The 25,401-nt window shown below is 41.6% G+C and overlaps 1 protein-coding gene across 1 annotated transcript; it reads right to left on the bottom strand.

Moving 5' to 3' along the window:
• Positions 1-422: 422 nt before the first annotated feature.
• On the bottom strand, positions 423-23,118 carry LOC134316253 (carbohydrate sulfotransferase 11-like). The gene is made up of 3 exons (XM_062996584.1): positions 23,025-23,118; positions 6,041-6,123; positions 423-1,471 (listed from the first exon to the last, which is right to left on the bottom strand). Exons 1-3 carry the CDS (start codon positions 23,116-23,118, stop codon positions 629-631), a joined length of 1,020 nt encoding a protein of 339 aa, XP_062852654.1. The 3' UTR covers positions 423-628.
• Positions 23,119-25,401: the final 2,283 nt, after the last annotated feature.

Below are 25,401 nucleotides of genomic sequence, written 5' to 3'. Positions count from 1 at the left end.
AGCACAAACATACAAGACTTACGTCATGAAATTTATTGGGTAGTTAAGTGGGTAGCACTGTCACCTCACAGCAAGAAGGTCCTGGGTTCAATCCCCAGGTGGGGTGGTGGGGCATGTTCTCTGCATGGGTTTCCCCGTGAATTGGAGACACTAAATTGTCCAAGACTGTGTTTGATATAACCTTGTGAACTGATGAACCTTGTGTAATGAGTAACTACCGTTTCTGTCATGAATGTAACCAAAGAGTGTAAAACATGACGTTAAAATCCTAATAAACAAACAGTCTACAAGTGAATTGTTGCCTACAAAAGAGGTATTAAAATTTGCAGTCAAGATTGTATTTGTATGTAGAGCTTCATTGATTGTTCTTTTTATTGATCATTATTTTTTCACTTTAATAAATATGGTTTGCTTCTAAATTATACTGACAAAAAGTTAGTATGACCACGGGCTTAACAGTACGATAAAATAGAAATAAAAATATTTTAGTATAAGACTGAAAAACCAACAACACAAAATCTCCTTTGAACTAAAACATAATGGATAAATCAGCATTCACAGATACCATAAAAAATAAAAATCTAATAAAACCTTTTGGTCTCTTTGTGCTGGTAAAAGGCACCAGGCCTCATGTGAGTGTTAGGTAGTCAGGCATCGAGTAGTTAAAAAGTAGAAAATCCATCTTGTAAAGGTTGTACAGCCTTTTCTGATAGACTGGGCTGATGTCCTTAAAATAGCTGGCGACCACATCCGCCGTTGTTCGTGTGTTTTTGGCCGAGCTGGGAAACGTGACCTCATCATCGACACCAGCCAGCTTGAGTACGTATCTGGAGTCCTGCTGCAGCGTCTCGTACTTGCCCAAAATATTGTAGCGTATGAGGCAGGGGTGGCATAGTGAGTACACACGCTCCCAGTGCTCATTGAAAGGTTCCTCGCGCTGTGTACCCGGGTCTACCAGGTACCGTACAAACTCAGAGAACGAGACGTCGTCCCCGCGCTCCAGCGCCTCAGGACTCGCCTCGGCCCGGTGCCTCCGGATGATCTTGGTGCCGTAACGTTTGTGAAAGGCCGTGTTGTAGCTGCGTGTGAACTTGTTACGGTATGCCGAGACCAGTCGCTCAAAGGGCTCACGCACGAACACGAACTTCAGGTAGTTTCGTAAGCGGTAATTGATCTCAGAGGTCGAATACTCAGAGAGAGTGCGCAGGGTGCCGGGGATGTGCGCCTCATTAGCGGGAATCTGAAGTGGGTCTCGTCCTGAATCACCTGTCAGGACCATCAAGACACGTTTCCAGTTCGTGCAAGCGACTTTAGGCACATAGCAGTAAAGCAGACCATGATTATCATCAACAATCAGGTGCTTTAGGTCCTCTGGAACTAGGACACGGCGTTTACGGATGTAGGATTGGCAAACATCTTCTACCAGCTCGCGCCGACCTTGGTGCATCAGCTGAAGTGGAGACAGTTCTGTCTGAGAAAGAAAAGTCCATAATATAAATAAAAGATGTTTTTGAAGGCGGTTTTTGAGATAATGAACATGACTGGACCTAAGATACACACTTTAAGAACAAAAGAATTGGGACACCCATTCTAATTATAAAAATTATGTTTTTGAGCCACAAAGATTGCTAACAGAAGTAACATAAATAAGTTACATAAAATGATATGCTTCCAGAAACTTTGCAGCAACAGTTTAGGGAAGGCCCTTTCCTGTGCCCCTGTGCACAAATCAAGCTTTATAAAGACATGAAGAACAGCTTGAGCCCTGATCTCACCCCCACTGAACAGCTTTAGAATGAAATGGAACATCAGTTGAGGCTTCCTTGACCAACATCAGTGCCCAACCATACACATGCTCTTTTGACTGAATGGGCACAAAAATTCCCACAGAAATACTTCAACATCTTTTGAGAAACCTTTATAAAAGAGTGACTGTTCTTATAGCTGAAAAGATCACATAGGGGTCACTGTAGTTTAATAGTTTTGAAATGGGATGTCCAACAAGCTTATGATCAGGTGTCCAAATACTTTTGGCAATATAGTGTATAGGCAGGCATTTTAGCTATACGGACAACTGCATTTACTTACTCATTGCTGCAAAGAATTCAGCTATAACAGCAGCCACTTTTCTGAGAAGGCTTTTCACAAGACTTAACACATTACACCTATACCACGGTTCTGTTCAGGTTTCTCTGAACCTTGGTGTTCTGTAGGGAACCGACGCGCGTTTCCACCAGTTTTTGAGAACCAAGGCTGCGTCATCAGCGGTGGGCGTAACTTAACAAAAGTTAAGAGCAGTAATATCATATTGTACTCCCTACTGTGCTGTTGGTGTTCAGTATTTATGCACTTACAAATGTTATAAGCAAAGCAGTGAGGCATTCACATGATGACTCTCTAAACTCACTAACCTTATGTACACCGTCAGCCATAACATTAAAACCACCTCCTTGTTTCTACACTCACTGTCCATGTTATCGGCTTCACCTACCCTATAGAAGCACTCTGTAGTTCTACAATTACTGACTGTAGTCCATCTGTTTCTCTGCATGCTTTGTTAGCCCACTTTCACCCTGTTCTTCAATAAGGATCCCCACAGGATCACTACAGAGCAGGTATTATTTGGGTGTTGGATCATTCTCAACACTGCAGTGACACTGACATGGTGGTGGTGTGTTAGTGTGTGTTGTGCTGGTATGAGTGGATAAAACACAGCAACGCTGCTGGCGTTTTTTACAAACAGCAGCAATAAATGAGCGATCGTCTCTGACTTTACATCTACAAGGTGGACCAACTAGGTAGGAGTGTCTAATAGAGTGGACAGTGAGTGGACGCGGTATTTGTCTGATCCACTCATACCAGCACAACACACACTAACACACCACCACCATGTCATTGTCACTGCAGTGTTGAAAATGATCCACCACCTAAATAATATCTGCTCTGTGGTGGTCCTGTGGGTGGTCCTGACCATTGAAGAACAGGGTGAAAGCAGGTTAAAAAAAAGTATGTAGAGAAATAGATGGACTACAGTCAGTAATTGTAGAACTACAAAGTGCTTCTATATGGTAAGTGGAGCTGATAAAATGGACAATGTGTGTAGAAACAAGGAGGTGGTTTTAATGTTATGACTGATCAGTGTATGATATTAACCATACCATGTCATTTTATTTATTACTGTTGTTTTTGACTGCACAGTAAACAGAAGGGAGTTTCACAGATTGTAAAATACAAACTGATCCTGATCTCTTCATTTACTTTGCAGCTTTGTACACAAATGAAAGTGTTCATTAACATTAATGACAGTCATGATTACTGGGAAATTCCCACATTAGTAGCAAGCCCAGCTGTTACCCTGTCATAAATGTCACCACGCATCTCTGTGGTAGAGCGAATAAATTATAGCGAATAAATTATAGCGAATAACAGCTTTAAAGTGAAAACTAACCCAGTCTGTCATTATCTCAGTGAGATGCTTTATCTTTAATTTGTGTGTTTCCCCTCAGTTAGTGAGTTTAGGTCAGAAGACTTGCTTTCTTTCTTCATGGCTACTTAGAGCAAACACGTGCCTCTCAACAGTGTGTGTGGTAATATGAAAGAACCAGTCATTGCTTGTGTAAAGGTGGAGGAAAAAGTGGCCACGTGGGAAAAATACTTCCCTTATGTGCTGTCTGGCGTGAAAGTACAGATGAGTTTGCTATTAAACGGTGCTTATTAGGCATTGGTGAGAAACCTGAGAAGTCGGTATAACTTTTTCCTATTCAGACTGAACAGCCAGATAGAGGGCGGGATGGAAAAGGCCAAGCAAGCTTTAGCATCTTAATGAAACCTAAAAATGTCATCAAGATAATAAAGGATGATTAAGTTTAATAAACTTCGTATTTTGTTCCTCTTTGCACCTACTGGTGCTATGTTCCTACGCTTTTCTGGATCTCATGAACATCATGCACGTTTCCGTCTTGCTTTCCCCCCCCCCCAATTTTCTCCCCTAATCTAGTCGTGTCCAATTACCCTGAATGCGTCCTCTATACTGATTCGACCCTTCACCGCTGACTGAGGACGCCTCACAACTGACATACACCCCCTCCGGCACGTACAGTCAGTACAGACTGCATTTTTCACCTGCACGAGTCGGGTTCATACACCGACGGGCACTGTGTATGGAGGGCCACACCCCCATCAGCATTATTCCTCAGCCCTGTGCAGGCGCCATCAGTCAGCCAGCAGGGGCCGCAGTTGCACCAGTTATGAGGACCTATGATCCGACTTTTTACCCCTAACCCTGAACAACAGCCAATCGTTGTTCATGCTGCCACCCAGCCCAGTCGGAAGGCAGAGCTGAGATTCGATACGATGTATTCGAAACCCCAACTCTGGTGCGCTAGCGTACTTTACCGCTGCGCCACCTGAGTGGCTCCCGCTTGCTTTTAATTTTGGATGTGCTAAATTTACCTGTGCACGCTGGCAACCTCACGGGTGGTCTTAGCAGGGCCACGTTTTCTCTCAAATGTGTAAAACCACTGCATCTTTACACCTGCCTTACACCTGAAAGAGACTTTCAGCCTGTACAAACAACCACGCTACTATTTCTGTATTGTAGCGCCACTCATGCCGGAACCTCAGACAGACAGTAGGAGTCACTGTTGCAACAGCAAACATATGAATCACCACATGGCCTCGTCTGCTTCAAAAATGGTTACTTGTGTCTGTTGAGCACCCGGACAACTCAAAGATGGTAGGCTAAGATAATAGACCATGTTTTTTTCTGGATTCCACCTTCTTATCTCCCAATCTAGACATTTCCAATTCCTGCTTGTGAATCAGCTACCGTGTTCAAAACCCCCGACCTGATCAAAGAGAGTCAGATCACAGCATGCCCGCTCTGACACGTCAAATCAGAGGGATTTTACGTCAAGCCAGAGTTGGTTCCCACACAGAGCTGGAGAGCCACGCTAAGCTCTATGTGACCCTCCACATCCCGGACCAGTCCTGGAGATCGCACATCTCAGATGCAGCAGAAAGTAGTACCAGCAGATTGTATTTGTGTGACTGTCCATTGTACACTGATCAATCATAACATTAAAACCACCTCCTTGTTTCTACACTCACTGTCCATTTTATCGGCTCCACTTACCATATAGGAGCACTTTGTAGTTCTACAATTACTGACTGTAGTCAATCTGTTTCCCTGCCCCTTTTGTTAGCCTGCTTTCATGCTGTTCTTCAATGGTCAGGACTCTCCCAGGACCACCACAGAGTAGGTATTATACACTGACATGGTGGTTGTGTGTTAGTGTGTGTTGTGCTGGTATGAGTGGATCAGACACACCTCACTGTCCCTGCTGGACTGAGAATAGTCCACCAACCAAAAAATATATCCAACCAACAGCGCCCCGTGGGCAGCGTCCTGTGACCACTGATGAAGGTCTAGAAGATGACCAACTCAAACATCAGCAGTAGATGAGCGATCGTCTCTGACTTTACATCAAGGTGAACCAACTAGGTAGGAGTGTCTAATAGAGTGGACAGTGAGTGGACACAGTATTTAAAAACTCCAGCACCGCTGCTGTGTCTGATCCACTCATACCAGCACAACACACACTAACACACCACCACCATGTAAGTGTCACTGCAGTGCTGAGAATGATCCACCACCTAAATAATACCTACTCTGTAGTGGTCCTGTGGGGTCCTGACCATTGAAGAACAGCATGAAAAGGGGCTAACAAAGCATGCAGAGAAACAGATGGACTACAGTCAGTAATTGTAGAATTACAACGTGCTTCTATATGGTAAGTAGAGCTGATAAAATGGACAGTGAGTGTAGAAACAAGGAGGTGGTTTTAATGTTATGGCTGATCGGTGTACATTGGTGTGCTAGTGCATTTGACCGCTGCACCACCCAAGTGTGCCACTCTGTCTTTTTTGTATTATTAAAGTGAATAAATTTTTTCCATTACCAGTTTAGAAGACTATTATTATATTCAGGCTCTTTTTTTAATGATTTTAGAAATATACACCGCTTTGTCATTGTACTTACAGGGTCAGTGGTGTAGAGGGCTTGAAGGGGACTCCTGACTGATTTCCTGGGTCCTCTGGCCTGCCCACTGTCCTGTCCTAAACCTGTACATAAACAAAGATCTTATTAGCAAAAACACTGTGCTGAAATGGACTAGCTAAAACATTAAAATCAATATATGAAGTGAAGAATGTAGGGTTGTGCATATTCCAAGCAATCCATACATATTAGAGGAGAATTTGATCTCATAGGCCAAGAAACTATTCTGGATGTTCAACAAGATATCTATTGTATACTCTTTAATAACCCACATACACAAAGTTTAAACTTCTCCCAAATGATGTTATTTATTTTTCTCTATATAAAAATATCTTAACGCTGTCTAAGCATCATGAGTAATGGAAAATAACGAGTGTCTGAAAATGTGGTGTATGAGTAAGAGTTTACCATGAAACAAACTCACCACAAACGCTCACTCACTCTCAGACTATGTGTCTCATACACACAGTCAAGGAAAAAATGTAAGTTAGTTTAGGAGCGACAAATACCTCAGATCTCCTCCGAACAGAATGAAGTCATGGAAAACAGGAGCAAAACCATGAGGTTTGCAATGGGGTGGACAGATCGGACCTAGCAATTTTCCCTCTTTTCTCCAAATATAGTCATTTCCAATTCCATATTGCAATTCCTCTGCCACTTACACCATCCTTTCACTGGCCAAGAGGGACAGTAAATTAGCACCTGATTCCTGCATATTTTAAGTCATCGGATGGTTCTTGACACCAGTCAGTGGTGGAATCTCTGAAGTATCACTGTCTTGTGTGTTTCTTCATCACTCAGTGTGCAAAATGAGCCTGTTTCTGAGTTTCTGATTTCCAGCTGGATACAAGATGCATAATATTCAAAATCAATTACATGTCCGACTGACTCTTGATATGTACAGTAAAAAAATTTGTTAAACGACGTCACAAAACGTATTGCTAATTATACTTTGTGCTGAAGTAAATCATGCTAGGTGTAAACCTACAGTGTGAATACAAAAAGTCAGGAAGAAATTTTAAAAAAGCAACAGCAGAAGCACAAAAAACTAAGTTATCATGGTCCTAATATCAGGACTACAAATTAAAATAGCTATAATTAATAATAATAATAATAATAGTGTGTCCTAAATTTATCAGAACCTATACTCGAATTATCCTTCTACTCACATTCACATGAATAAAAGGGATTTGTAACTTTTAAGAACATTTAAACATTATTAATTACAACCCCAAATCAGAAAAAGTTGGGACAGCATGGAAAATGCTAATAAAATAAAAATGCAGTGTTCCTTACATTTACTGACTTTTATTTGATTGCAGACAGTTTGAACCCAAGATTTCATGTTTTGTCTGCTCAACTTCATTTTATTTGTTAATATACCTCCATTCCTGCATTTCAGGACTGCAACACATTCCAAATAAAGTTAGGACGGAGCAATTTAGGGCTAGTAATGAGGTGAAAAAACTAAATAATGATGCGATTCCAAACAGGTGATGTCAACAGGTGATTGTAATCATGGTTTGGTACAAAAGCAGCATCCAGGAAAGGCTGAAATGTTTAAAAACAATGAACCTCAAAGAAAGATTGGAAGGGATTTGCATATTTCTCCCTCTACAGTGCATAATATCATTAAACGATTCAAGGAATCGGGAGAAATTTCAATGTGTAAAGGCCAAGAGCGCAAGCTTAAGCTGAACGCCCGTGATCTTCGATCCCTCAGACGACACTGCATCAAGAACCGCCACTCAACAATAGCTGATATAACCACATGGGTGAGGGATTACTTTGGCAAACCTTTGTCAAGCACTACAATACAGAGTTACATGCACAAATGCCACTTAAAACTTTACTGTACAAAAAAGAAGCCTTATGTTAACCATGTCCAGAAGCAGCGTCGACTTCTCTGGGCTCGGAGGCAAATAAATAAGTAAATGTAAGACACTCTGTGTTCTTTTATAATTTGCATTTTCCATGCTGCCCCAACTTTTTCTGATTTGGGGTTTTAATTAATTAATGACTTGCTAATGACTAGCTGGAAATTGCTAGTGCACACTTAAAGTAACACCCAGCGTGACCGATGCAAGGCGACAGTGGCAAAAGCTCCCCCTCGTGCCTTGCTAATCATTAGCAAGTGACTGTAAGTTACAGACCCAGTTATATTAAATGTTCTGCTGCCTCACAAATCACACTGTTCATCCATGCCTTTATAGAAATACCATTTTTATGAATCAGAATCGAGCACTGCTTATGACCAAAAGCAGAAAGCGTTAGCGCTGTGAGCAAATCCCTGAGCAAGCAGTAATCACTTCTCCAGGAATCTCTGAGCATGAGAATGTGTGTGAGAACTGAATTCTGCATTATTTCCCCTGTGAATTGGCTCTTGGCTGGAATAACACTCCTGAACATTCCAGCTGATGTCAGTAAAGAATCTTTCCAACTTATTCACAAAGAGAGAATTCGGGATTCAGTTTCACCAGAACCCAAACTGTGACGTTCCCACTTTCTATCCACACTGTCTCTTTCAGGCTTGCCCTTTCTACCTGCTTTTATACACACATGCTAGGCTGTCTTGCTTTCTCTCACTGGGCTTAGGAGAGGATAATGTGGGTCCCTGTGTCTGCTATGAAGGCCCCGCTGTACAGAGACTCTGAGGGCAGGAAGGGCCTCTGCTAAGCAGAACAGCTACTGAAGGACTAAGGACTACTTATTGAAGTATGTGCTTTTTGGCATCTCTAAAATGTTTCTATTTTTTGTTGTAGCGTAAGTTGTCATGTGTAATGTCATGTCTGGTGTCAGACTCTATAACCAGCACCGTCTCAAGCACAGACAATCATCACCATCACAATAATTATATGGTTTTTATATCTGCACTCATTTAAAGCATACTTGAAGCATGTGCAATACCTGTTTAAAACAGTGAAACATTGTTGAACTTTGTGCAATACCGGTCAATATGCGCAATATCTGTTAACTTTAGTTAATATATTCTGTTAATTATAATTCTTACAGTTCTATTTTTAATATATGTATAAACTAGGGATGTAACGATGCACCACAAGACAGTTAAAAATCGGTGCACATGTGCCACGATTCGAATCAGTTAATAATTTAAGATGAATCGATATTCACTTTAAACAGCAGAGGGCACTGGCGCTATTCACCTTGCCTGGTTGACGGCACTTCACAAAGTTGCCAGGTAGGGGGATTTCCAGCCAAATTTATTTATGTGAGGATACTTTATTTGTATTATTCATTTATTTATATAACATTGGACTTGTTTTAAAAATTCATTTCAGTTTTTTTTTTACACAATAAGCATTATTTGGCAGAAATAAAAGGGCATTCATTATTTAGATAAATAAAAGATAAGCACAAATACAATATATATATTTTTAAAATATTTTTGCTTATACATTTTCACCCCTTTTTCTCCCTTTTAGCGCGTCCAATTGCCCGATTGCGTCATGCTTCCTCTCCACCAATGCCGATCCCTGCTCTGATTGAGGAGAACGAAGCTAACCCACGCCCCCTCCGACACGTGGGCAGCATGCCCAATGCATCTTATCATCTACACTTTGACGAGTGCAGTGCAGCTCAGCACTGTGTACGGAGAGACACACCCTGACAGCACTCTTTTCTCATCTCTGTGCAGGCGCCATCAATCAGCCAGCAGAGTCGTAATTGCATTAGTCATAGGAGAGAGACCCCATCCGGCTTAGTCCCGCCCATATCTGAACAACAGGCCAGTCATTGTTCATGTGGCTGCTCAGCCTAGACGGCAGGCAGAGCTGAGATTCGATACGATGTATTCGAGATCCCAGCTCTGGTTCCAGTGTGTGTTTTTACCGCTGCGCCACCTGAGCGGCCCTTATTTTATTTTTTAAAGAGAAATAATAAAAGGAAACTTAATTTGTCTTCAATTTCATTTTGTTTAAAAAAATCAGGGAAAAAAATCGTATCGTGAACCCAGTATCGTGAATCGTATCGCATCATGAGTAGAGTGTATCGTTACATCCTTAGTATAAACACTTACACTTACAGTTACATGTAACCCTTAGCTTACAGTTTTCTTGGGTTGTCTGTGAAAAATGAAAAAAAAAAAAACTAGAAAACATGCCGTCACACGTTGTATGTCAGGGGAGCAGTGTAAAAACAAGATGAAACTCCCAAGCGGTACCGCTGCACTTACAACTAACAGCATAAAAAAAGAGTCATGTCAGCAGCAAGGGCCAAATGTTAAATGAGAGTAGTAGGAACCAGTGGAGGAAAATTACACAAAACAAGTGTAAAAATATCAGACATAATCTAGAAGTGCTTTGCCAGATGGTAAGCACATACTTGTGAAGTAGACGGTTAAATCAAAACTAAAATGATTTTCTTTTAACAAATGCAATGCTGCAGTGCAGTCCAGAAATAACATGAGTGAGTGGACACGGTATTTAAAAACTCCATCAACGCTGCTGTGTCTTATCCACTCATACCAGCACAACACACACTAACACACCACCACCATGTCAGTGTCACTGCAGTGCTGAGAATGATCCACCACCCAAATAATACCTACTCTGTGGTGTTCCTGGGAAAGTCCTGACCATTGAAGAACAGGGTGAAAGCAGGCTAAAAAGGTATGTAGAGAAATAGATGGACTATAGTCAGTAATTGTAGAACTACAAAGTGTTCCTATATGGTAAATGGAGCTGATAAAATGGACAGTGAGCGTAGAAACAAAGAGGTGGTTTTAATGTTATCGCTGATCAGTATATACTGTATATGATAAATAAAGGCATTCCTCTTCTAAAAGTGAATGGTCATACTGATTATTCTGGGATGTGATTGTTTAAAACTTATTACTGTACCTTTCTGGCTAATGTACCAATTAATAGAATCCTTTGGCCACCAGTCTAGCATAAACTTTTCTTGAAGCTCCAGCCTGATCCTAAGGTCCATTTTTTTTGCTTTAAAGCTACATCCAGATGGGTGTTTGTTAGATTTAAGGAAGGTATAGTGAGCACCACAAAGTGTGGTCACTTTGCTGATTCTGAATAGAAGTCTACAGAGAAACAAGCTTAATACAAGTCTATGATTAGAAATCTATAGAGACGATGCTTTATTTTACACTGTTTGACTGTCTGAGGCGGTCACGTTCACCCATTTCAGAAAGAACCTGAGTCGTGCTGATCGAATCCTGTTAACATCAATTTGACATTTTATTATCAGATCGTTGCTCATACATTTCCCCTCAACATCTTTTGCTGTATTTCTGAGGAGCCCGGCATTTTAACAACCCTGAGAATTGTCGGTCAGGCCAGCGTAGAGGCCATATCATGATGAAACACCTGGCTGGAGGCCTGAATTACAACCATTTCATCACGCTGATCACTCCAGTCACCCTCATAAATCAGTCCAGCTTTCAGGCTTTGTTTTGTCCCTCTCTCCCCTCAGCCTGTCACATAATGCAATAAGGCTGTGCTCAAAATACGATTTTGAAAATATTAACTATTCATAGACTGACCTTATAAACCACTTTATGATCACAATAGAAAATGAATTGAGACCCATCACATCCTAACAGCTGATTAAAGTTTATGGCTGTCAGTGTTGGATATAAACATTGACAGAAAAGGTCAGCAAAAAGAATGGGGTCTGTGAAACATCTAAGCTCTCAGTTGTTTTACTACTTTCTTTTTATAGTTTTACCAGCGGATGTGTCATAAACTACAGAATGCAAGTTGGTACATGTTTTGGATATATGTGGTCTCAAAATGGTATGCATATTTCTAATTTATTTCAGGTAAGATACTGTATTTAAAACTAGCAACATGATGCTTCATACTCTTCTGTTTGGCTTCATGCATTGTGCATTTTAGGCAGCACAGTAGTGGGTCTAAGGGTTTAAGGGTGGGTGGTAATAGAATGCAAGTATTTAAAATAATGATTCAGAAAATAAAAAGTTTGTATTCAAGGCCTATACAAAGATAATTGAAAAATACAGTGGGGTCAAAAAGTATTTAGTCAGCCACTGATTGTGCAAGTTATCCTACTTAGAAAGATGAGAGAGGTCTGTAATTTTCATCATAGCTACACTTCAACTATGAGAGACAAAAAGAGAAAAAAAATCCAGGAAATCACATTGTAGGATTTTTAAAGAATTTATTTGTAAATTATGGTGGAAAATAAGTATTTGGTCAATAACAAACAAGCAAGATTTCTGGCTCTCACAGACCTGTAACTTATTCTTTAAGAAGCTCTTCTGTCCTCCACTCGTTACCTGTATTAATGGCACCTGTTTGACATTGTTATCTGTATAAAAGACACCTGTCCACAACCTCAAACAGTCAACCATGGCCAAGGCCAAAGAGCTGTCAAAGGACACCAGGAAGAAGACTGTAGACCTGCACCAGGCTGGGAAGAGTGAATCTACAATAGGCAAGCAGGTTGGTGTGAATAAATCAACTGTGGGAACAATTGTAAGAAAATGGAAGACATACAAGACGATTGATAATCTCCCTTGGGGTCAAGATCTCATCCCGTGGGGTCAAAATGATCATGAGAACAATGAGCAAAAATCCCAGAACTACACGGAGGGACCTGATGAATGACCTGCAGAGAGCTGGGACCAAAGTAACAAAGGCTACCATCAGTAACACACTACGCCGAGAGGGACTCAAATCCTGCAGTGCCAGGCGTGTCCCCCTGCTTAAGCCAGTACATGTCCAGGCCCGTCTGAAGTTTGCCAGAGAGCATATGGATGATCCAGAAGAGGATTGGGAAAATATCATGTGGTCAGATGAAACCAAAATGGAACTTTTTGGTAAAAACTCAACTCGTCGTGTTTGGAGGAAGAAGAATGCTGAGTAAACACCATACCTACTGTGAAGCATGGGGGTGGAAACATCATGCTTTGGGGCTGTTTTTCTGCAAAGGGGACAGGACGACTGATCCGTGTTAAGGGAAGAATGAACGGGGCCATGTATTGTGAGATTTTAAGCCAAAATCTCCTTCCATCAGTGAGAGCATTGAAGATGAAACGTGGCTGGGTCTTCCAGCATGACAATGATCCCAAACACACCGCTCGGGCAACGAAGGAGTGGCTCCGTAAAAAGCATTTCAAGATCCTGGAGTGGCCTAGCCAGTCTCCAGACCTCAACCCCATAGAAAATTTGTGGAGTCCGTGTTGCCCAGCGACAGCCCCAAAACATCACTGCTCTAGAGGAGATCTGCATGGAGGAATGGGCCAAAATACCAGCTACAGTGTGTGCAAACCTGGTGAAGACTTACAGGAAACGTTTGACCTCTGTCATTGCCAACAAAGGTTATGTTACAAAGTATTGAGTTGAACTTTTGTTATTGACCAAATACTTATTTTCCACCATAATTTACAAATAAATTCTTTAAAAATCCTACAATGTGATTTCCTGGATTTTTTTGTTCTCTTTTTGTCTCTCATAGTTGAAGTGTACCTATGATGAAAATTACAGACCTCTCTCATCTTTCTAAGTAGGATAACTTGCACAATCAGTGGCTGACTAAATACTTTTTGGCCCCACTGTACACAGATCAGCCATAACATTAAAACCACCTCCTTGTTTCTACACTCACTGTCCATTTTATCAGCTCTGCTTACCATATAGAAGCACTTTGTAGTTCTACAATTACTTACTGTAGTCCATCTGTTTATCTACATACTTTATATGTATAGGCACACTTTAGCCTGCTTTCACTCTGTTCTTCAATGGTCAGGACCCCCACAGGACCACCACAGAGCAGGTATTATTTAGGTGGTGGATCATTCTCAGTACTGCAGTGACACTGACATGGTGGTGGTGTGTTAGTGTGTGTTGTGCTGGTATGAGTGGATAAGACACAGCAAAGCTGTTGGAGTTTTTAAACAACTTACTGTCACTGCTGGACTGAGAATAGTCCACCAAACAAAAATACATCCAGCCAACAGCGCCCCGTGGGCAGCGTCCTGTGACCACTGATGAAGGTCTAGAAGAACTCAAACAGCAGCAATAGATGAGTGGATGTCTCTGAATTTACAACTACAAGGTGGACCAACGTTTCCCGGTGCCCAGGTGGTGCAGCGGTATATTCCACTTACACACCAGGACTGACATTCTGAACTCCCGAATTCAAACCTCAGCTCTGCTACCGGTCAGCTGGGTTCCCTCTAGTGGGCATAATTGGCAGTGCCTGCAGCAGACAAAATTGGCCATTTAAAGTCTGCCGTGAGGGTCAAAGACCGGACTAAATTGGGTGGGGTCTTCGACGCTGTGTAAGGACCTTTACAGGACGTGGAGGAGTGCGGGGATCAGTGAGTGGCTCTCTTTGCAATGTTTTATTACAAGCACTAAAAAATATTACTGACTACATTTCCCAGACTCCATTGCTTTGTTTACCCTTTACAAGACAGCTGATAAGTGAGTAATAAAAATTACTTGTACAAAGAATTTCCTAATAATTCTTGATAATAATTTACTGTCCAATAGTTTAAATATTAATATATTTATAGCTTTTTTACAGACTGTGGATTTATTTTGTGTGAGTAACTAGGTCTGTGTTTGTTGAGAAGTGAGTTCTGTTGGAAATGTGATAACTGTGTTTACTGTTGCGTTTGTGAAGGTTCACCAGACAATCAAATAACACTGAAAGAACTGAAAATGGTGTAGAAAAGGTCAAACATCACATATGTTGGGTTTGTAAAGGGTTTAATTTAATACCAGTTAAAAATAATGTCCCGACTTTTTTTTCTTTATTCCAATGTATTCCAACACAGCATGTTATACATTTTAGGACACTTTATTCAGCAGTCAGTCAGCAACGCATGTTTACAGTATTTTGTCCAGATCTGATTACGCTTATCCCTGCCTGCAGTAATAACCCAGAATAAACGAATAAATGCCTCCATGCAGAAGGTTAGACTGAGGACAGGAAAACTCACTGACTATCAGCTTCCTGTCTTGCCACTCACTTGTCACATTTTCAAATAATACGAGCTCTGCAGTGAAGGGCTTCTCAGTCAGTGCTGGGTTTACGAAAGCAAGCAACAAGCTCGATCTCAATGGCTGGCACTAAGAGCATCAATTCACCAGAATCCAAGGTGCATCAAGGTCAAACTAAATAAGCAGAGGCATTTTTTTTCTTATTCTTTGTTTTAAAGCAGGTATGAAACACTTTTACCTAAAAGAACCTTTTAGTGAATGTTTTTTTAAACAACATTTGGTAGCTGCCTCAGGAACAACATTTGGCTTGACCAAGAACCCATTAAAAGGAACTTAAAAGAGTTCTTTATCACCTGTTTAAAAAGGTAGTTTGTATATTATTTCATTTAATACAGATCTGTCTTATTATTGATCTCTAACTGGTTCTTTTAGGAACCAACCCCACAAGGTACTTCAGATTCCAGATCCTTCTTTAAAAGCTTTGTTATGAAACAATGCACTGGACCTTAATGTAAGAATAATAAATAAATAATACATGGTCTAAGGTATGTGCAATTTTTTTAATGCATTTTCTCCCCATTTTCCTCCTGATTTAGCACACTCAATTTGTCTTCCGCTGCTGAGGGACACCCAATTGCATCCGAGGAGAGCAGGTCGCTGTACACGCTTCTTCCGACACGTGCACAGCCCTCCTCTTCTCACCCCTGCCATCTGCACTTCTGCGTTCTTCCGCCAATCAGGGTCCTTACACAGCATATGAAGACCCAAGAGTAACTCTGGAGTAACCGGAGTAAAATACCCACACATAGTCCGGCCCCCACCCTGCAGATACGGTGGCCAATTAGTATCTGCTGCAGGCACTGCCAATTATGCCCGCCAGATGGCGCCCAGCCGACCGGTGGCAATGCCAAGTTTCAAACTGAGGAGTTCAGAATCTCGGTGCTGGTGTGCTAGTGGAATATCCCACTGCGCCACCTGGGTGCCAAGGTATGTACAAATTATGTGCAAAAAACAATAACTTATTGCATATGTAACATAGGGTGTCATGTTGGCTCAGTGGGTAGTGCTGTTTCCTCACATCAAGAATGTCCTGGTTTCATTTCCCAGGTGAAGCAATCTGGGTCCCTTCTGTGTGGAGTTTGCTTGTTCTCCCTGTGTCGTGTGGGTTTCCTCCGGGTGCTTCGGTTTCCTCCCACAGTCCAAAGACATGCAGTCAGGTTAATTGAAGCTACTAAAATTGCACTAAGTGTGTGTGTGTGTGTTTGCCCTGTAATGGACTGGCAAATTGTCCAATTGTACCCACTGCGACCCTGAGTAGGATAAAGCATTGGTAAACTACATGATGAATGAATGAATATGTAACATAACAAAGAGGCCCTGTTGGATTTAAACCTGTGGCACCCTCACTTCTGAAATGTGGAGAACAATGAGCTATCTGTAACGGGGCAGGTCACGCCTGGCCACTGAGGCGCCAGGTGAAGTTTCTGCATTGGCAAGAATTTAAAGTGAACCCAGTTTGCAGGATGACTAATCAAGGTAGAAAAGGATGAAGCGGAAACAGAAGCAGCGGCCAAAATAACCAAAACAATATAGTAACAAATTCAAAACACAAAAACATTCGCAGCCCGCAACAGAGAAAGTGGATAGAAAAGGGAAAGAGCAGAAAAGAAAACTAGTTGTCACAATATGGCAAACTACTCAAAGCACCTGAGACAACAAGTTCTGGGAAATAAGATGAAAGGAAGCCCAGAACAAGCCAGGGATGGCAATGTACAAGTAGCACCCCACCCTACCAACTACATTCTCAGCATGGATCCACACATGGGTCCCGCTCTGGAAAGGGCCATAACACCACAATTGGGGCAGCTCGCTCATTCCTCATTACTTCATTGCCAGCCATAAATGGCAAGTGACTGCCATTTATACCGTGTCCACCTTGTGGATGTAAAGTCAGAGACGATTGTTCATCTATTACTGCTGTTTGAGTTGGTTATCATCTAGACCTTCATCAGTGGTCACAGGACGCTGCCCACGGGGTGCTGTTGGCTGGATTTTTTTTGGTTGGTGAACTATCCTCAGTCCAGCAATGAAAGTGAGGTGTTTAAATACTCCATCAGCGTAGCTGTGTCTGATCCACTCATACCAGCACAACACACACTAACACACCACCACCATGTCAGTGTCACTGCAGTGCTGAGAATGATCCACCACCCAAATAATACCTACTCTGTGGCGGTCCTGGGAAAGTCCTGATCATTAAAGAACAGCATGAAAGGGGGCTAACAAAGTATGCAGAGAAACAGGTGGACTACAGTCAGTAATTGTAGAACTACAAAGTGCTTCTATATGGTAAGTGGAGCTGATAAAATGGACAGTGAGTGTAGAGACAAGGAGGTGGTTTTAATGTTATAGCTGATTGATGTATAATACTTTAATAAATGTTTTCTTTCACCAAAGAACCCTCAACAAAATGAAGGTTCTGTAACTATTAAATGATTTAAAAAATAATTTAGCCACTCTTTTAAGAGTACAGAAAGTATTTTAATTGGTAAGTCATGTTAATTAGACCAATTGAATGTGCCCTGTATTTCCACACTGTCTGCAAGGGCAAATCCGAACATTATACCCCTTCTATTTGAAAGCTTTCATTGTGTTAAATTGATGTGACTGCAGACGGAAGCAGGTTGACAGGAAAAGTCTGCACAAAGACAAACATGAAATATCTCATATCTCATCCAATAATGAATTTATTGTTAGTCAGCTCAGAGCCCTCAGTATTACAGAGTTTAGTACACATACCCTCACACACAGCAGTAAGAGAGAGAAATACCACACTCATTAAACAGAACTCCACCCTCAGAAATTTCCACATGGGAAATGCTCCAGTGAGGTGTTGGCCGCCTCTAGTTCCACTGCATTCAATTAAACACGAGAGTAAACAGTGGTCTAAATCACTAGTTCTACAACTGTGGTATGTATACCAATGGTAATATGTAAGTCATCTACAGGGCTTACTCCAGAGTTACTCTTGGAAAAGATTTAATACATGTACTAAAATAAAAAGAGCAGTTTTAAATGTATGTGTGTTTTTAATCTGTAATGTAGATCTATTTTGACAAAATTAATGTGTCACCATGTTTTGTTATAAACCAAGACTCAGAGACTTCGATTTTTCAGAATAAATGAACACAACACAAAAAACAACAACATTGAGCCGCTCAGGTGGCGCAGCGGTAAAGCACACGCTGTTCACCAGAGCTGAGATCTTGAATACATCGTATCGAATCTCGGCTCTGCCTTGCCAGCTGAGGCTGAGTGGCTACATGAACAACGGTTGGCCTGTTGTTCAGATAAGGGGCAGGACTAAAGCCAGATAGGGACTCTCTCTCAGACTAGTGCTATTACGACCTTTGCTGGCTGGTTGGTGGCACCTGCACGGAGATGGGGAAGGAGTGCGGTTGGGGGTGTGGCCCTCCGTGCACAGCGCTGTACCTGTTTTTACATTTACGTTTACATTTTCGGCATTTAGCAGACGCCTTTATCCAATGCGACTTACATTACAGTTACAATTGAGCAATTGAGGGTTAAGGGCCTTGCTTAAGGGCCCAACAGCAGCAACCTGGCAGAAGTGGGGCTTGAACCAGTGACCTTCCGATTACTAGTCCAGTACCCTAACCACTAGGCTACGACTTGCCCCACAGGATGGGGCGGGTAGAAATTGGATGCGCTAAAAGTGGGAGAAAAAGGGGTAAAATAAAAAAACATTTTTAAAAACATTGGTCACCCAGGTGGAGCACCGGGATATTCCGCTAGCACACCAGTGCTGGGATTCTGAACTACCCGAGTTCAAATCTCGGCTCTGCTACCAGCAGAATGGGAGCCCCCTAGCAGGCACAATTGGCAGTGCCTGCAGCAGACAAGAAATTGGCCACAAAGCTACTGGGTGGGAAAACACCGGACTAAAAAAAAAAGAGGGTGGGGTCCCTGGTTAGTAGCCTGAGATGCCTGTACAGAAGTGAAGAAACACAGAGCAGAGTGTGTGACTCTCTGTGCGCAAGACTGGCCTCACATGTGAATCTACCAAAGTATGGGCAAATAGGAGGTATGTGGACTGATGCAAATATACTCTCCTCGGACGTGATCGGGGTCCCCAGCAGCGGAAGAAGGGAAAAAATGCAGACATGATGACATAAAATCATACTGGAAGAGAATGATACCAGGAAGAAGGATGCAGCTCTGATAGATTAGTGGAGTTTTACATTGGCTGCTTACAGACATCTCATATTCTCATCACATAGCCTTCTAGTGTTAGCAAAAGCTGAGAAAAGGCACATACATAATGTTAATCATATACCAAACAATAGACCAGTATATCAAAATGTATCTACTGTAATTTTGGTATTTATACCATGACTGAGAAGTAACCAAACCGCAATGCTAAACCGGCTACTCACCGAAATTCGAGCTTACAGCACATATGGTCTATAGTGTGAGTGTGTGTGTGTGTGTGTGTGTGTGTGTGTGTGTGTGTGTGTGTGTGTGTGATGCCTCTGCTCCTATAAAAAGAATTATGGGTGGTACTTGGATGTTTTGGTTTGCCCAGGGGGTAAATGATCTCAAAAGTTAAAAAACTTCCAGACTAAACAACACAATGGCAGAACAGGTCGCCAATCCATCACAGGGTTTTAGCCATCTCTACCCCCCTCGGACATAGGCATCAAGTCTGTGTAGACGCCCGGCCAGCCAATAACACAGATGGGATTCAGATTCTCTGGTGGGCTAGACAAAAGGAATGCTAATGTTTATTTTTTCATATGAAATGTGTACAAAACATGACTATGCTCATTGAAATGTGGCTCAGCTTTATATGGACACCAACACAAACTACTGCAGTGCTAATTTTTTTTCCCTTTTGTGAAGAAACGTTTACCTGCTAAATGTGAGCACATTGGAATGAGAGTGAGTAAGGGAGTGAGTAAAAGACTCATCCATAAGAAACTTCTAAGCATTTTAACAAATGAAGATCAGCTGTTACTGTGATTAATGAAGCTGCCAGTGTTAGAGTGTTGGCACGGACCATGCTACTCCCTCCGTATTTTTCCACCAATGGTGTCAGTGCCTTGACCAGACAGTAGGAGTTTCTGGTGCAGATCTTAAGTCTAAGCTCTAATACCAACTATGAAGTGCAAAAGCCCTTAACATACCTAAATTTCCATGAGTGGCTTAGTTGATTGAATTGCTTGACATGGGCCACTGTAGCTTAGCGTTTAAAGGTGCTGGACTAGTAACTAGAAGGCCACTGGTTCAAGACCCACCACTGCCAGGTTGTCACTGTTGGGCCCTTAAGCAAGGCCCTTAACCCTTAGTTGCTTAGACTGTACAGTGGGGTCAAAAAGTATTTAGTCAGCCACTGATTGTGCAGGTTCTCCTATTTAGAAAGATGAGAGAGGTCTGTAATTTTCATCATAGGTACACTTCAACTATGAGAGACAAAATGAGGAAAAAAAAAATCCAGGAAATCACATTGTAGGATTTTTAAAGAATTTATTTGTAAATTATGGTGGAAAATAAGTATTTGGTCAATAACAAACAAGCAAGATTTCTGGCTCTCACAGACCTGTAACTTCTTCTTTAAGAAGCTCTTCTGTCCTCCACTCGTTACCTGTATTAATGGCACCTGTTTGACCTCGTTATCTGTATAAAAGACACCTGTCCACAGCCTCAAACAGTCAGACTCCAAACTCAACCATGGCCAAGACTAAAGAGCTGTCGAAGGACACCAGGAAGAAAATTGTAGACCTGCACCAGGCTGGGAAGAGTGAATCTACAATAGGCAAGCAGGTTGGTGTGAATAAATCAACTGTGGGAGCAATTGTAAGAAAATGGAAGACATACAAGATGATTGATAATCTCCCTTGGGGTCAAGATCTCATCCCGTGGGGTCAAAATGATCATGAGAACGGTGAGCAAAATTCCCAGAACTACACGGAGGGACCTGATGAATGACCTGCAGAGAGCTGGGACCAAAGTAACAAAGGCTACCATCAGTAACACACTACGCCGAGAGGGACTCAAATCCTGCAGTGCCAGGTGTGTCCCCCTGCTTAAGCCAGTACATGTCCAGGCCCGTCTGAAGTTTGCCAGAGAGCATATGGATGATCCAGAAGAAAATTGGGAGAATATCATGTGGTCAGATGAAACCAAAATGGAACTTTTTGGTAAAAACTCAACTCGTCGTGTTTGGAGGAAGAAGAAGAACCCAAGAACACCATACCTACTGTGAAGCATGGGGGTGGAAACATCATGCTATGGGGTTGTTTTTCTGCAAAGGGGACAGGACGACTGATCCGTGTTAAGGGAAGAATGAACGGGGCCATGTATCGTGAGATTTTAAGCCAAAACCTCCTTCCATCAGTGAGAGCATTGAAGATGGAACGTGGCTGGGTCTTCCAGCATGACAATGATCCCAAACACACCGCTCGGGCAACGAAGGAGTGGCTCCGTAAAAAGCATTTCAAGGTCCTGGAGTGGCCTAGCCAGTCTCCAGACCTCAACCCCATAGAAAATTTGTGGAGTCCGTGTTGCCCAGCGACAGCCCCAAAACATCACTGCTCTAGAGGAGATCTGCATGGAGGAATGGGCCAAAATACCAGCTACAGTGTGTGCAAACCTGGTGAAGACTTACAGGAAACGTTTGACCTCTGTCATTGCCAACAAAGGTTATGTTACAAAGTATTGAGTTGAACTTTTGTTATTGACCAAATACTTATTTTCCACCATAATTTACAAATAAATTCTTTAAAAATCCTACAATGTGATTTTTTTTTCTCATTTTGTCTCTCATAGTTGAAGTGTACCTATGATGAAAATTACAGACCTCTCTCATCATTCTAAATAGGAGAACCTGCACAATCAGTGGCTGACTAAATACTTTTTGACCCCACTGTATGTTGTCACACCTCCTTGTATCTACACTCACTGTTCATTTTATCAGCTCCACTTGCCATATAGAAGCACTTTGTGGTTCAACAATTACTGACTGTAGTTCATCTGTTTGTCTACATACCTTTTTAGCTTGCTTTTACTCTGTTCTTCAATGGTCAGGACCTCCAGAGGACCACTACAGAGCAGGTATTATTTGGGTGGTGGATCATTCTCAGCACTGCAGTGACTATGACATGGTGGTGGTGTGTTAGTGTGTGTTGTGCGGGTATGAGTGGATCAGACACAGCAGCACTGCTGGAGTTTTTAAATACCGTGTCCACCCTACCTAGTTGGTTCACCTTGTAGATGTAAAGTCAGAGACAATTGCTCATCTACTGCTGCTGTTTGAGTTGGTCATCTTCTAGAGCTTCATCAGTGGTCACAGGATGCTGTTGGCTGGATATTTTTGTTTGGTGGACTATTATCAGTCCAGCAGTGACCGTAAGGCATTTAAAAACCCCATCAGCGCTGCTGTATCTTATCCACTTATACCAGCATAACACACACTAACACACCACCACCATGTCAGTGTCACTGCAGTGCTGAGAATGATCCACCACCCAAATAATACCTACTCTGTAGTGGTCATGTGGGGGTCCTGATCATTGAAGAACAGCATGAAAGGAGGCTAACAAAGTATGCAGAGAAACAGATGGACTACAGCCAGTAATTGTAGAACTACAAAGTGCTTCTATATGGTAAGTGGAGCTGATAAAATGGACAGTGAGTGTAGAAACAAGGAGGTGGTTTTAATGTTATGGCTGATCTGTGTATATTAGGTGTTTTTGGTGAATGAGTTTCCATTAATAATTAAGTGTTCAATGTTCCCAGGTTAAGAAGACAAACATTTTACACTCTAAGTTGTAGGATGTAAAATGAAGGTGTTTTAAGCAAGGAAATGGACATAATAGGATTCAAATCCCTGCCAGAGAGCCACTGAAATGGGCCCCCTTGTGAAACACTCATTTGTATTCATTTCTGAATGGGATCCTGTCTCAGAATAATGTGTGAATCACTGAATCGAACACAAAACTCACCTGGTTTCAAATGACTCTGAAAGTAGAATATGAGCATGACGAAGGATCCCAAGCACATGGCCAGAACCATGCGGTTGATTTTTGGTTTTCTCATGTTGCACCCCCTCTAAACCTCTGTACTTCATGCATAAAGGTCTGTATACGGCTTCCCTCACTGTCTGGATCGAGTCCGGGAGTCGCGTCCCAAAGCGAATCGACTTCTCTTGACTCTGAACGGTCTGGATTCACTTCTGCAGTCCAACATCGCGCTGTTTGTTCATGTGTGTGGTCCGAACCGGCCGGGATCCGAACATAACAGCAGTAATGCGGAATGAAGACGCAGCAGCAGCAGTCGATCAGGAGTGTTCTCTCGGTACGGACAGATGTGTGAGCTGGCTGTAATGTGACATGGCAGCTTGCTGGAGCTTCTCGGGTTGAAGTTGGAGCTGCTGAATGAATCGGGCTGTTGTTTGGTGGTACAGTCAGCGGTCTGTGTTGCGCTTTTTCTTCCTCTCTCATAGCTGAGGCGGAGACCAGATTCAGACCAGCCCAGGACACCCACTACTCCATATAAGACATGCCTTCCACACAAATAATAAAGATTACATTCATTTCATCTATTTTTAGACATTTCTGTATTCTGGTCAGGGTCACGATGGGTTCTGTACCAGGGAATACACCCTGAAGAGGGAACCAATGTATTTTTGGAATCAGTCATATCAAAGCTGTTTATATATTTACAACCAAAATCAGAAAAAGTTGGTACAGTATGAAAAATGCAAATTAAAAAAAAAACAGTGTTCCTTACATTTATTTTGACTTTTATTTGATTGCAGACAGGATGATCTATCTATCTATCTATCTATCTATCTATCATCTATCTATTCTTGTATATAATAAAGTTCCATTCCATTTGTTTATATAATTTCATTCCATTTGTTTACTTATACTCAATCCATCCCCATCATTAATAACTGCTCTGTAGTTATGCAATTTATGTAAAACTCAGGTTACCTCCAATCTTGGTTATGTTTGTGCTGTTTTTGAATTTATATTGTTGAATTTATGTGTGTATTTGATATGTAATGCTACTGGGACTAATTTCCTTTGGGATCAATACAGTATCTATCTATCTATCTATCTATCTATCTATCTATCTATCTATCTATCTATCTATCTATCTATCTATCTATCTATCTATCTATCTATCTATCTATCTATCTATCTATCTATCTATCTATCTATCTATCTATCTATCTATCTATCTATCTATCTATCTATCTATCTAATCAGTATACCTCCATTCCTGCATTTCAGGCCTGCAACACATTCCAAAAAAAGTTGGGATGGGGCAATTTAGGGCTAGTAATGAGGTGAAAAAACTAAATAATGATGCAATTTTAAACAGGTGATGTCAACAGGTGATTGTAATCATGGTTTGGTACAAAAGCAGCATCCAGGAAAGGCTGAGTCCTTGATGAGCAAAGATGATCAGAGGATCTCCAGTTTGTCAACAAATGCTTGAGAAAATGATTGAAATGTTTAAAAACAATGAACCTCAAAGAAAGATTGGAAGGGATTCGCATATTTCTCCCTCTACAGTGCATAATATCATTAAACTATTCAAGGAATCGGGAGAAATTTCAGTGCGTAAAGGCCAAAGGCGCAAGCTTAAGCTGAACGCCGGTGATCTTTGATCCCTCAGACGGCACTGCATCAAGAACCGTCACTCAACAATAGCTGATATAACCACATGGGTGAGGGATTACTTTGGCAAACCTTTGTCAAGCACTACAATACAGAGTTACATTCACAAATGCCAGGACCAAAAGACCAAAAACCCCAGTTGAGCGAGCCAAGTGCGTCAGCGGCAAGGAAAAACTTTAAATTACAGGAAGACACCTTGAGAGGAAACAGACTCAGCAGGGACCCATTCTCTACTTAATAGGATCTCTAAAGTTGTTTTGAAATCATTTTTATTGTAAAAAAAAAAAAAAAAAAAAAAAAAAAGAACAGAAATACATTTGATATGCCTTGTACACTCAAGATTATTGGAATGATTGTAACACAGATTTCGTAATATGTAATATCATGATGGGCTAAAAACTGGCATGACATGGCATGTTATGAGAGCAAGACACATTATATATTGTTAGTGGAGACATAAGATTTGTAATAGGCTACATTCTGACAGTCACTGTTGTGACCTTTCACGGCAGAACATGACATTTGTCTTGATAGGTTTATGGCTTTATGATGTCACTGTTTTGATGGACAGTTCAGGTTTTACTATTTTTGTATGGTGCCAGTGCATGCCAGGCTCAGCTGCCTTCTTCTTGCTTTGGATTTTTTTGACTTATCTGGACTTATCCGCTATCTGTTCTCTCTAGTACATGTT

Source organism: Trichomycterus rosablanca, chromosome 6 (assembly GCF_030014385.1).
Source record: "Trichomycterus rosablanca isolate fTriRos1 chromosome 6, fTriRos1.hap1, whole genome shotgun sequence".
Lineage (NCBI taxonomy): Eukaryota > Metazoa > Chordata > Actinopteri > Siluriformes > Trichomycteridae > Trichomycterus > Trichomycterus rosablanca.
The sequence above is the reverse complement of the archived record's forward strand: the minus strand, read 5'-3'. Positions and strand labels throughout refer to the sequence as shown.

Coding starts and splice junctions, on each gene's coding strand:
- LOC134316253 (XM_062996584.1), bottom strand. CDS start 23,118: ATGAGAAAACCAAAAATCAACCGCATGGTTCTGGCCATGTGCTTGGGA. Junction 6,124..23,024: donor TCAGAGTCATTTGAAACCAG/GTGAGTTTTGTG, acceptor GTTTATGTACAG/GTTTAGGACAGGACAGTGGG. Junction 1,472..6,040: donor CCCTCTACACCACTGACCCT/GTAAGTACAATG, acceptor TTTCTTTCTCAG/ACAGAACTGTCTCCACTTCA.